The 13,918-nt window shown below is 39.7% G+C and overlaps 1 protein-coding gene across 2 annotated transcripts in view; it reads left to right on the forward strand.

The window, feature by feature from the left end:
• Positions 1–13,918, forward strand: part of UPF1 (UPF1 RNA helicase and ATPase) — a 60,665-nt gene that overhangs the window by 34,834 nt on the left and 11,913 nt on the right. The window contains exons 6-18 of one of the 2 annotated variants that reach the window (XM_036757059.1): positions 1,755–1,916; positions 3,297–3,414; positions 3,647–3,745; positions 5,767–5,875; positions 7,095–7,254; positions 7,374–7,492; positions 8,360–8,524; positions 8,721–8,835; positions 10,150–10,293; positions 10,454–10,667; positions 11,031–11,148; positions 11,615–11,771; positions 13,375–13,517. In XM_036757059.1, coding sequence (XP_036612954.1) covers positions 1,755–1,916; positions 3,297–3,414; positions 3,647–3,745; positions 5,767–5,875; positions 7,095–7,254; positions 7,374–7,492; positions 8,360–8,524; positions 8,721–8,835; positions 10,150–10,293; positions 10,454–10,667; positions 11,031–11,148; positions 11,615–11,771; positions 13,375–13,517 — 1,823 coding nt within the window. The remainder of the gene's footprint in view (positions 1–1,754; positions 1,917–3,296; positions 3,415–3,646; positions 3,746–5,766; positions 5,876–7,094; positions 7,255–7,373; positions 7,493–8,359; positions 8,525–8,720; positions 8,836–10,149; positions 10,294–10,453; positions 10,668–11,030; positions 11,149–11,614; positions 11,772–13,374; positions 13,518–13,918) is intronic. The other variant, XM_036757068.1, reaches the window with a different exon arrangement.

Genomic DNA, 13,918 nt, shown 5'->3' on the forward strand with positions numbered 1-13,918 from the left:
TCATAAGATTCATGCATTAGGAATCTTGGGCTAGGCCTGTAAGGGCTTTCCACCTTATAATCGTAAGCTCCTTGAGGGTTAGAACTGTTAGTAAATCACTTGACATAGGTCATGGATCTATATTGGCTTAAAGTTGATTTTTAATAAAAGTTCTTCTGAGACTCCCTTGGCTAGAATTTTGAGTTAGTATATCAGGTCATGAAATCTTAAACCTGTGAGTATGATTGCAAATCAAGATGTCAGATTTTCAGGGCGCTTATTAGGTGAGAGTGAAAAATGGCATATTGTCCAGTATAGTAAATTAATTACAATGAGAGATGAATGCTGAGAAAATAACCTTTCAGAGCTTTTTGACTGTGAGGTAAAAATTAAGATTATGATTATGATTTTCCTCTGCCCTTAGAGTTGGGAAGGTTTTCTTGTTTAACAAGGAGAGTGGCACTTGATTAATGATGCAAGAGTTCAGAATTCATGTCAGCTATTCAGTGTCTTTTCATGGAAACAGTCAATGTTCTTTGTAATTCCTAGTTGGCGGATGCCCATGCTATGTAACTCACCGTGTCAGAGTTAGTGCTAGAGCCAAAGATCCCGTGGATTTGAGCTGAAACTGCTGCTTGGAAATGATTCAGGTCAGGGGTCTGTGTGTGATTGTTACTGCTCTTGATTGATAGAAGATACAGCTTCTTGGAGTACTAGTTGGATAACTTGTCAAAGATGAATTCATTTGCATCCAAATAAAAACAAGACAAGGATAACTTTGTCCATTTTTATAGATTCTACTCATGGCTTTTCTGTCAACCACATGAGAAGGTCCAGTTATTGACATTCATAAAGAAAAGGAAATGGCCGTGGAAGAAAAAGGGTGCTATAAGGTGGATGCAGCATGTTCCAGATACTAGAATAATGTTCTATCCTTATAACCTGGGATAACTTTATAATTCACAATATTGGTCTTTCATTAACTCCAGAGAAACTAATTGGAGAAAGTGACTGAAGTAAAAATGGATGTTGAAGAAAATCACCAAGCTATCTGTCCATTTTGGACTAGATCTCTGGGTGCTCATCCGCCTCTGGTGGTCTGTCTAAGGCTCCTTCCACCTTTAGTCCTGTGGTTCTTTATACTGCCATCTAGAGAGGGTGTGTTGCTCCTGAGAGTAGTTTACCAGCCAGTAACAATTAAGATGAATAATTCCGTATGTGTAGCATAGTTCAACTTCCCACTCAGGCGCCTAGGATTTACAGTTCAGTTTTCTCATTTGAAGTGAAGAGACCAAGGCCCAGGGACCTGCCTAAGTTCACATGTAGCAATGGGTGCATCCAAACCCAGGACATTGTGGAGTTTTTATTTTTAAATAACTGTCCTGCCAGTTGTTCTGGGGGGCCATCTGCATATGTGACACCGAGGTGTGTATGGGAAGGCATTTTCGTTTGCACTGCCAATGCATTGGTTCATTTAGCTGATTTGTTAAATGCCTGTGTTCGATTCTGGGGACCCTGCGGGTACCATATGGCCTGATGGAAAGAGAACAGAACCTGGTGGAGAGCTGTGGGTTTGAATCCTGACTCCAACTCCTGTTAGCTAGCTGTATGATTCTGGTCAAGTAGGTCTTGGAGCTCTCTGAATCTGTTTTCACATCTGGCATCATGTAGGCAGACATCTTCACAGGGCTGTTAGGAGGAAGTCACACTGTAAACCTGACCAACTACATAAATGTGATGATGACAATGATGATGATGATTGATTATCCTTCCAGGAAAATCCTTCAGCAACTCTGGAAGATCTGGAAAAGCCAGGCGTTGATGAGGAACCACAGCATGTCTTGCTGCGCTATGAGGATGCTTACCAGTACCAAAATATTTTTGGCCCACTTGTCAAACTGGAAGCAGATTATGATAAGAAACTTAAAGAATCTCAGGTAATTTGTGTGAAATAATAGTTGGTTTTGGAATAAGCTTAATGGTATTTGATTTGTTGTAGGCCAGATTTTGTCTTTTAAAAAGGCACTACAAAAAGGCCAAAAAAAACATGGAAGCAAATAGCCCATTTATTTTGTTAGATAGATAGATAGATAGGTTGGTTTAAACAAATTGTAGGTAATTTGGAGTTTATGGTTTTTAATTTGGTTAATTTGAACTAACTTTTTAGTAATAATAAGAACTTTTCAGGATCACACTACTAAAAGCAAGGCTGAGTCAGAACTAGCCTGAAAGGTGAGAAAAGGATTTGAAGAATATTAGGAGAGGGCTTTATTCTTCAAGTCTTTATAGAATCATTTATAGAATTTATAGAATCAGCATTTGGAAAAGAAGCTCTTACAAGATGGATTCTCTTTTGCGGGAAACAATAATTCTTACAAAGAACCTCAAGGGTGAATGGACCAGAGGTGTCCCATTGTTGGCCATCAAGTTATTAAAGGCCTTGTCTATTGGATAAGAGCACATGTTGTCATTGGTTTTTAGAGAGCAGCTGAGAGCACCCTGCACTTGGAAAGTCCAAACGCCTGAGATTCTAGTCTGCTCTCTTTATTAGCCATGTGACCTTGGGCAAATTACGTAAGTTCTGAGCTTCAGTTTTTCCATCTGCAAAATAGAGATAATACTTGTATTGCCTGTTTCATAGGATTGTTGAGGATCAGATCACTCAACAGTAAAGTGCTTTTGACATGTAAGGTAAGGTAGTATTTCTAGGAATTAATTGGGAAAAGTAAGTCCTCTCAGAATTTGCATTGGTTCTGCTCTTTACTCCCTTCTCTTATAATCTCCTTCCCCGGCTTCACTTATACTTAATACCTATAACAGATTTTTTCCTCCAGATGTCTATAAAATTTTCATAAGTTAACAGTCAGCAGCCTTTCATGTTTGGAGCCACTGACTGCATTTTGTGTTTGTTTGGGTTTTTTTTAAGACTTTGGCACCCTCTGATGCCAGTTCCCTGGCTTTGGACATTTGGAGATTTTTAAAATCGTTGCAGGTGACCTAGAGGCAGGGCAAGTAAGTGGCATCCTGGATAGAGTGCTGGGCAAATCTGGCCTCAGGTACTGATGAGCAGTGTGACCCTGGGCTAGTCATTTCATTTCCCTCATCTGTAAAATGGGGGTGACAACATCACCTGCCTCCCAGGGAAATGATAATTGTAAAGGGCTTAGCACAGTGCCTAGCTTAACAAATACTTGTTTAAGAAATTGTGAATTTGGTGAATTATGACAGCAGGATGTTCAAATGTGGTAGAGAACTGAGAGTAATGATAATTCACAAGTTTTGAAGATGAACAAGGAAATCTTGTTTTTCTTAACTAGACCCAAGATAACATCACAGTCAGATGGGACCTGGGCCTCAACAAGAAGAGAATCGCTTACTTCACTTTGCCCAAGACTGACTCTGGTAATGAGGATTTAGTCATAATTTGGTTGAGAGGTGATTTTGAGTTTTTAAAATTTTTGTGATGCTAAGTAGCTATAAAATATAAATATATATATATATTTGTGTGTATGTGCGTGTGTGTGTGTATGTCTGTGTGTGTATATATGTTTGTATGTATGCCTAGTTCAACATCTGTAACATAAAATTTAACTGGGATACCAACCTGCCATGTTGAGATATTAATAGCTTTTAATTTCTTCCCCTACCTTTTTGTTTTCCCTTGAAGATATGCGTCTTATGCAGGGAGATGAAATCTGCCTTCGCTATAAAGGTGACCTCGCTCCACTGTGGAAGGGAATTGGCCACGTCATTAAGGTCCCAGACAGTATCCTTTTTAAACCATCCAGAAAATATCTCGTAACAGGGCAGGAGAAGATGATTCATTCATGTCAGTGGAAGAAAGCCAGTACTGGTATAATAAAATGGAGGAACACAAGATCTAGAGACCCTGGGTTCCCTGTCTCTATGATCTGAGGCTAGCTATGTGACCTGGAGCAAGTCACCTGACCTTTCTGAGCTTGCCTTTTGCTGTTCCAGAGATCTATAGCTTACTGCAGATTATCTCATTTGATCAGAATGGGATGCTACTATACCTAGAGAAGTTGATTCAATTCCCATGGAAACATTAACCCTAAATAAGAGCTTCTTTTCTGTAACCACAAACATTATCTGTCCTGATTTGCTGTCTCATACACAAATAGCCTTGTTACAAGGGTGATAGTTTGACTCCACCCTGGTGTTTGGGGAGGGAAACCTTCAAAGTCCATACCATATGGACTGTGCATACCACCTGCACCAGTGGTAGTGTTTTTCACCTATGGATGTTAATAACATGTTTATATGTTGTTTGAATAGATGAAACCCAAGAGTTTCATCTGCTCCTCCGGAATATAGGGTATAACTCTTCTCTCTGCTGTTGGTATGTGTGGATGGATAAGCACTAGGAAAGGGTCACTCTCTGGACTCTACAGAGATATAGAACTCACTCCTCTTTCCTTCACATCCTGTGCCAGGAGCTACTGACACAGAAATGGAGTTTTCCTTACTTCAGTAACCGAAACTGTGAATATGACTGACTTAAAGGTAGGGCACTGAGATTGACAAGTAGGTAGGCTTGGTCAGCAGAAAAAGATTGTAGGTCATAGACCTCCAAGAGAAAGGTGACTTGACCTAGACTATAAAGTGAGGAAGACCACAGTGGGTAGGGGCTAATTGTGTCCCTAATGGAAGTGGAGCGGAGAAGAGATCAGAGGTGAAAAAGATGAGGCATGCTAGGTTTAATAGAGAAGAGAAGAACTTTTTTTGATATATGGCCTCTTTGACAGAGAAGCATTAGATTTAGCTACAGAAGAAAAATAGATCCTTTTAGCAGTCAGCAAGAAATGATTTAGTGGGGGTAGGAATAGCAGTCAGGGAGGGCAAGGCCCTGAGAATGAGGGTACTTTATTGGGCAGAGAGGATCCTTTTGTGGTCTGTAGGGTTCATGATTCACTTCCTAAAGAGGCCTACTCACCGAGTAGGCATTACCTCACTCAAAGTGAGAACTTGAAAAGACCTTAGCTTAAAAGGACCAAGGTCTCCCACTATATCCTGGGCCATCTCCAGTCATTCTGATTGATATTCAGCCACTGGACCCAGATGGCTCTGGAGGAGAAAGTGAGGCTGGTGACTTTGCACAGCCCTCCCTCACTCAAATCAAATTCAATTGCAAGTCATGTCATCATCTCCCTGATGCCATGGTCCTCTTCTAGAACAAAGGACAAACCACACACAACCACAACTAGGTAACCTGATGGCTGGAACAGTCTTTCAGTGAGTCTCAATTCCTATAAATTATACTGTCTATTAAAGCATAAGTTCCTCAAGGCCTGGAATGTTGTGGGGGAGTGGTGATTGATGTACCTGGATGTGCCTGAGCCAGTAGAGAGTGCCGGTAGGAGGCAAGATGAGAACCAGGAATAGAAGGGAAAGTTAACACTGGAGCCATTGTCCAAGAAGACCTGGTTTCAAATATCATTGCTGGAGCTTAGGAGTATGTGACCACTATCAAGCCATCCAATTTCTCTGAGCCTCAATTTTCCCATCTTTAAAATGGAGATGTAATGCCTGCAGTACCTACCTCAAAGGCTTCTTAGGATCAAAAGAAAGCATGTATATAGATAGCACCTTGGAGACTCATAAATAAATAAAGAGGTTATGTTGTTGATTAAAACTGATTGTAATACTGCTCAGGAGGATAGTAAACTCTCTGAATCATTTAAAGTATTCATATGTTTCTGAGAATATATACTTCTGGGTAAAGCGTCCAATAACTTTGGAGTAGGACAACTTAACTCAAATGTCCAGATTATGGAGATGAAATTGCGATTGAATTGAGGAGTAGTGTTGGAGCCCCTGTAGAAGTTACTCATAACTTCCAAGTGGATTTTGTGTGGAAGTCCACTTCATTTGACAGGTATGTATTTTGTGTAGTATTGAAGTTGCTCTGTATCATTTACTGGGAGTCATTGTTTTGGGGTTTTTTTTTTTCACTTAATAGTATTTTATCCAATTACATATAGTTTTCAACATTCATTTTTGTAAGATTTTGAGATCCAAATTTTTCTCCCTCCCCAAGACAGCAAGCAATCTGATACAGGTTACACATGTACAATCATGTTAAACATGTTTCCACATTAGTCATTGTAGTGAAAGAAGAGTCAGAACAAAAGAGAAAAATCATGAAAAAGGAAAAAAAAGTGAAAATAGTATGCCCCAATCTGCATTCAGACTCCATAATTCTTTCTCTGGATGTGGATAGCATTTTCCATGAGTCTTTTGGAATTGTCTTGCATCATTGTATTGCTGTGAAGAGCCAAGTCTATCAAAGTTGATCATCCCACAGTGTTGCTGTTACTATGTACAATGTTCTCCTGGTTCTGCTCACTTCACTCAGCATCAGTTCATGTAAGTCTTTCCAGGTTTTTCATAGCACAATATTATTCCATTACATTCATATACCACAACTTGTTCAGCCATTTCTCAGTTGATGGGCATCCCCACGATTTCCAGTTCTTTGCCACCACAAAAAGAGCTGCTATAAATATTTTTGTCCATGTGGGTCCTTTCCACTTTTTTTAATGATCCCTGGGATACAGGGAAGTCATTGTTCTTAAGCTTACATCCATGTATTCTTAGAAGTTTGAAAGGCTCTCAAAGGTCATTTGATCTAACCTGCACTTAAAGAATGAATTCCATTTATAATATGACTGACATATATAAACCACTGGCTAGGAGTTTACTACATTTTAATGGAGCCCATTCCATTTTAGTACTGCTTTTTCATTGTTAGGAAATTCTTCCTGAGATAAATTCTGCCTTGCTGTAATTTCATAATTTTTTTTTTCCATTCTGGAGTTAAGCTACCCCACTTGCACATGACAACAGTGCAAACCTAGATATCTGATGACAGCTATCTTGGGTTTCCTGGTCACCCTTCTCTGGCTGTATCCTTTTTTCTGTATCCTTTCCAAAATCTGATATCCAAATGTCTAGTTGTTTGACTAAAGCAAATTCATCATTTCTGAATGCCTTCACTCTGTCATTAATGGTTTCAGCATCTTACTTAATGATTTTTGAAGCTGGTAAAATGTTTCTGATCATAGCTTCCAATAAACGAGTGTCTTTCTTTTCAGAATGCAGAGTGCATTAAAAACATTTGCTGTGGATGAAACCTCAGTATCTGGCTACATTTACCACAAACTGTTGGGTCATGAAGTGGAGGATGTGATTATTAAATGCCAGCTGCCAAAACGTTTTACAGCACAAGGACTCCCAGACCTCAATCATTCTCAGGTCTCCATTTTCAACAAACTCAATAAATTATTGATGTCTCTGCGTTTCAGCAGGAATTTTAAAAAACCTAACAGTCCTTTGCTTGGTTTTAATGAACAACCTCTTTTTTTTCCCCTTAGGTATATGCAGTAAAGACTGTTTTGCAACGACCTTTGAGCCTCATCCAGGGACCACCTGGTACAGGGAAGACTGTAACATCAGCTACAATTGTCTACCATTTGGCTAGGCAAGGCAACGGGTATGCTTGTTTAAGATATTCTGTACAAACAGAAACCATAGTAATTTAATAGAATAAAGTCAAATGTCAGAGTAATCAACGAGCATAAATGAAGCACCTGTAAGCTCCTATGTGCTAGGCTTTAGGGATGATAATAAAAAGAATGAAACAGTCTCCACAGACAATAATAAGAGTTAGCATTTATGGTGCACTTCTAGATTTACAAAGTGCTTTATAGATATCACAACAATCTTGAGAGGGAGGTACTGTTGTTATCCCCATTTTACGGTGAGAAAATGGAGGCAGACAGAGGTTAAGTGACTCACCCAAGGTCATACAGCTAGTAAGTATTGGAGACAGTATTTGAACTTGGGTTTTGCTGACTTTGTGTCCAGTATTCTATCCACTGTGCCACTTAGCTACCTTGGCCGATTGGCTTATTATGATCTCACGTTGTTAATGGTATTGCAGAATGGCAACATCATCCCTTGTATATATTATGCCTATATTAACATTTCTGACTATCAGTGTTTGCTTGGGTCCCATGTCTACCTCTGCCCCCTCCCCACCTCTCCCTGGTGACAGTGTTATAGAGGTTTAGTGGAGTAGGAAATGATATGCTGGGCCTGGAGGCAGAAAGATGTGGATTCGTATCCTGCCTTTGGCACGAACCGTATTACACTGGGCATGTCATTTAACTAAGTCCTAAAAAGGTTTGAATTCTGTATTAGTATTGAATTTCCACGTTCTAAGAAAATTACAAGATGTGTTAGGTCATTTTGTTTGTTTTATTGTTTGTTGGCCTTTTTTAAACTGAACGATGTTACTAGTTACTGTACTAGTTACAAGATTCCTCTTTGAATAGTGAGTCTTTTCTTTTTTTTTAAGGCCTGTGCTGGTTTGTGCACCAAGCAATATAGCTGTGGATCAGCTGACTGAGAAGATTCACCAGACCGGACTGAAAGTTGTTCGTCTTTGTGCTAAAAGCCGGGAAGCAATTGATTCTCCTGTATCTTTTTTGGCACTGCACAACCAGATCAGGAATATGGATAGGTAAGAAGTTGTGCACAGGCCATACAGAGATTGGGCCACTCTTGAGGGCACCTTAAGCCTCTAGCATACTTCATATAATAAAGGATCAGAGTGGGCTAGCACTTCCTTTTTTTTTTTAATTAAATTTTTTTAAACATTTCCTTTTGACTAAAGATGTGGAGTAATAGTTATTTTAAGTCCTTTTTCTGTGTTACAGTATGCCTGAACTCCAGAAATTACAACAGCTGAAAGATGAAACAGGCGAACTTTCATCCGCTGATGAAAAGCGTTATCGAGCATTGAAACGCACAGCTGAACGAGAATTGCTCATGGTAAGTGGCTTATCACTTCAATTTAGCAACTATTCAGTGCTTTGGACTGGGGTTTACAGAGACAAGAAAGAAAACAAACAGTCTCTGCCCTAGAGGAGCTTGTTCTGGTGTGGATGTGAGACTGACTGAAAGGACCTTAGATCATCACTGATGCCCAGTCAAGGCATGGGGTTCAGAAGAGAGGCAAATTTGGGAAGTGAATGGCTCGCTAAAAATATGACTCTTGATGGAATCTGGCTTTCTGGACTGGGACTTCACATGTAGCAGTGATGGGCTCCTGGCCAGGGAGGGGATACACCTAAGGAGAGTGAATATATTGTTTGGTGTCCTAAGAACCTAATTAAAAAGGCTTTAAACAGAAAAGAGAAAGTAAGGAATCATAGAGTGACTTCAATGTAGGGTAAAGAATAACAGCCGAGATACTTAGATAAAACTGGAGAGATGAGCTAGCTGTCTGCAAAAATGTATCACATATAAGGACTAGGAACAAGGAGTGAAACGTAAGCTTTGTAACAATTTGAACTATTCAGAAGTAGCCTGTGAGTTCTCTCTCTCTCTGAAGCTGCATGCTGCCTGACGAGTGGAGTGTGTTGTAGGGAGGGGCAGACTCTCCAGGTATTGCTTGAACTATTTTTCATGTGAGGTCCCTTGCAACTTTGACATCATGGGATCGTATTTGAAGTCAGCTCATTGTACAGGTGAAGCCTTTTGCCTAGTATTAGATTTGCATTGTTCACTTTGTCTTAATCTCAAAACCACTAGAAACTACTTGACCAAGGTGTTAGGCAAACACTATGTTTTTTTATTTCTGCTCAGGGAAAGACCATTTAAGGAAAATCCTTTAGGGTAGAATACCCTCAATACTGAATGTGAGGTATACAGCTTTCTTGAAAATTGTGGAAGTTCAATGAAAGAAAATCATGAAAGACTTGGATCAAAGATCACCTAAGCTCTTTTAAAAATAAAACCCGAGGATTCAGTTTTGCTATTCATTTCCAGTTTCATTTTCAAATGAGGTTAATATGTTTTGTTCCTGAGAAGAGTGGCTTTGAGAGCTGATTTCTGTCTTAGCAAATATTACTTATTTTCATCCATAAAATAGCCAGTGAAAAATTTAGGTTAGAAGGCACACCAGATGGAAGATAGAGTGGAAAGCACACATCTTTAGTTTAAAAAAAAAAAAGTGATACTTTGCAAATTTGTAGAACCTGTGTTGTTATAAATTATGTGTATGTCATTGTCTTAAGGGATTTGCTATTAACCAAGATAATAGAGATATAGGGGGTTTAAAATGGTTATAATTTTGTTCTCTAGAACGCAGATGTGATCTGCTGCACGTGCGTGGGAGCAGGTGATCCAAGGCTTGCCAAGATGCAATTCCGATCCATTTTAATTGATGAAAGCACACAGGCTACGGAACCGGAGTGTATGGTGCCAGTTGTTCTTGGAGCCAAACAGGTAGATCAGAATTCTTAGTGAAACAAAAAATTTTAACTTTATGATCAAGTGCTCAGAAAATCTTATGTTGAATTTTAGGGTACCGTTGTATTTTCTGTTGTGGTGTGTTTCCTTTTTTGAGGTGAATAAAAGTTATCCATTTTCTCTTTTCATGGTACAGTTGATCCTTGTAGGAGATCATTGCCAGCTGGGTCCTGTAGTCATGTGCAAGAAAGCTGCAAAAGCAGGCTTGTCTCAGTCGCTGTTTGAGCGGCTGGTGGTGTTGGGGATCCGTCCAATCCGCCTGCAAGTCCAGTATCGAATGCATCCTGCTCTCAGTGCTTTCCCATCAAACATCTTTTATGAGGGTTCCCTTCAGAATGGTGTCACTGCAGGTAAAGGACCTTCCCAGATGACGGGAGCCAATGAAAGATAACCATTACAAACAGATAAAATTTCACATCTGTCCTTTCTTTCATCTTGAAGAAACCTTTAGCAGTTAGCAAGTTTTACATCTCTATATGCATTCCTTGCATCAGTATGGGTTTTCTTTATAAATTGCTTTAATAGACTTGTGTATGACATCAGGTTTTTGAAAACCTGATAGCACCATAAGGAATCAGTATGTGTCTATGTGGGGGTAGTATTTTGTACTACATAAAAACAGCCAATCCTGTTTAGCCCTGACTTTAGTAAGGATAGGCTTCCATACTTTGAATGTAACATATGACAGGTGGATTTTTCTTTTCAAATTATAGCTGATCGTGTGAAAAAGGGATTTGATTTCCAGTGGCCCCAGCCAGATAAACCAATGTTCTTTTATGTGACCCAGGGCCAAGAAGAAATTGCCAGTTCGGGCACCTCTTATTTGAACAGGTAAATAGGCCTATCAGTCTTTTCCTTTAAGGAATCTAGTAACCTTTAAAGGGGGTAATTATAATGTTTCTCAAATCTCATTGATAAAAGATGAAATTCCTGTAAGACACCTACCTATGCCCCATTCCTTGTCCCTTTATAATCCCTAGTGATCCTTTGTGTGTATTACAGTATTATATAGTTCCATGCTTTTGCCCTGGGGAAATCACTCTAAAGGAACCAGGATCCCATCCATGCCCCTCAATGGGGAGGTTGGAGGGGAGAGACTTTAGTGGAGGTTATCATTGTGTATGTTGTGTGTGTGGGGGGGTGTATGTGTGTGCACCCGCGCGCGCGCGCGCGCGTGTGTGTGTGTGTGTATGTAAGTAGGTATATGTACACAAACATATACATGTTGTATATAGTACCTACTCAGTAAAAATGAGCAAAATCTAATAAATGTGGTTTGTTGGGGTTTTTTTCCCAGAACGGAAGCAGCAAATGTGGAAAAGATAACTACAAAGCTCCTAAAAGCCGGTGCCAAGCCAGATCAAATTGGTATTATTACACCTTATGAAGGTCAACGATCTTACCTGGTACAATACATGCAATTTAGTGGCTCCCTACATACAAAACTCTACCAGGTATCAAATTGAAATTTAGCATTTTTATAGTTTCCTGATCCCATCCTGCCCTTTATTGTGCTTTTTTAACGTGTATTTGTATCTACCAGTAATTTTTAAGTTCTTTAAGAGCAAAAGGTGGTTTTCAGTTTCAATCTTTTTATACCCAGGGCCAGGCCAAGCCAAAGTGGCTCATACATAGTAGACACTTAAGAAAGGTTTCCAAGGTATTGTACCACATCTCTGGAATCTTTCCCATTACAATGACATTGTAAAATGGGTCAAGTAAATTCAGTGGAGGGCAAATTAGAAATTTGTAGTGAAAACAAAATAAAAAATATCACTAGAGAAAAGTCAGGAAATAAGCTAAGACCATGGTATATCCAGCAGGGAACTATGGTGGAGGGCTTTGGAATCAGGAGTGCCGGAGACAGAATGGAACTCATTTCCTCTGTGAACTTGGGTGAATTGTAAAAGGATGGACTCAGTCTGGAGTCACTGAACCTGGGTTCTGGGCCCACCTCTTATGCTTACGACCTAACAGTGGACCTCCATTTCCTTGTGTAAAATAAGGGGGTTGGGACCAGGTGGCTTATGAGGTCCCCAGGTACAGGCCTCTATGGTCGGTAAGGGTCTGTGTGTCTGGTCTTCTAAAGTGATTGATGTGTATTCTGACAAGGTTCAAGTGGCAGGGGTAGAATAAGCCAGACTGGATGGAACCTTGAGATTGGGCATACCCAGGGAAATAGTAATCTAGGCCAAGTGGCAAGAGATCATAATGGGTCACAGTTTGAAAAGCTGGGCCAGAAAGCCATGGAGACCTGAGTAGTGTAAACCAACTTTGTACCAGAGTCCACAGTCAGCAGCGTGGGGTAGCAGCAAGAACAGTTGCCATTGTTTTAGGAGATGTGGGCTTGAGTTCTGACTGCCTGTCCTCAGAGATTGGGTTCACCAAGTGAGGAACCTTTAGGGTTTTCCTTGTTACTACTTGTAAGCAGCAGCTGTTGCAAATGAAGGCTTAGGGTACAAGATAGATGCTGTTGATTGTACAGGGTTAGCATATTCCTGTTAGCTGGGCATATACAGTTCTGGGTGTAACAGGCACTGGACTGTCTTGAAAAGCATGAGGGAAATCATCAGGTCCAATTCTCCGGTAGTCCTTAAGGCCAGGGACCATGTCTTAATTAACTGTCTTTGTGCCTAGCATAGTGCTTTAAACATGGTAATTGATGTATTAAAAGTGATTGAGTAAATCTGGAAAATAGAAATCATTGCTTAATTTCCTGCCTCATAGATGTTGTAAAGAGTGTTCTATGAGCCGTAAGGTGCTGTAGAAATGTTATCTGTATTACAATTAATAAGACCTGATCCTTCTCCTCAGCTACCTTTTAATAAAGGGCTTATAAGGTATATAGGCAATGTCAGATAATAATCTTGTCAAGTGTCATATAAACAGCTACACATAATACTCTATCCATTTAGAACATTATAGGACCTTTAATTGATAAGACTTGACAGGATATTTCCATATTTATAATAACTTTTTTAAATATTAAAAGGAAAAGTCATGCTTTTAGCCAAAGCTCAACCTGCTGATCATTATATGGTGGTTCTCTCATTTCAGGAAGTGGAAATAGCTAGTGTCGATGCGTTCCAGGGAAGAGAAAAAGACTTCATCATTCTTTCCTGTGTGAGAGCCAATGAGCACCAAGGAATTGGATTTTTAAACGATCCCAGGCGTCTTAATGTGGCTCTTACCCGAGCAAGGTACAGAAAAGATTTCAGCTGTGTACATCCATTTTATTTGGTGTGGGCTTTGCTTACGAAAAATCATAGTTGCAGTGAGAAGTTAGAAACACTTTAATTCTGGGTAGCAGTTCCATGTATTCAATTAGGAAACCATCTTGTCTTGTCATCTCAGGAATTCTCAGAGTATAGGCCCCTATTTGAATTTATTTAGTCAAACCTCACAGTATCACCACCACCACCTCCCTCCCAATTGCATCATCGCTTTCTAGGAAATACCGCTATTATTAGTTTAATGTGGTCATTATCTGTTTCTTAGTTTTTGAACTAGCTCTTTCTCCAAAAGTACTTATTGTTGGCATTAGATCAAACCCTGTGCACATAAACAACCTTTTAAATTGCCTATTTAGTAACAAATCAAT

Source organism: Trichosurus vulpecula, chromosome 1 (assembly GCF_011100635.1).
Source record: "Trichosurus vulpecula isolate mTriVul1 chromosome 1, mTriVul1.pri, whole genome shotgun sequence".
Lineage (NCBI taxonomy): Eukaryota > Metazoa > Chordata > Mammalia > Diprotodontia > Phalangeridae > Trichosurus > Trichosurus vulpecula.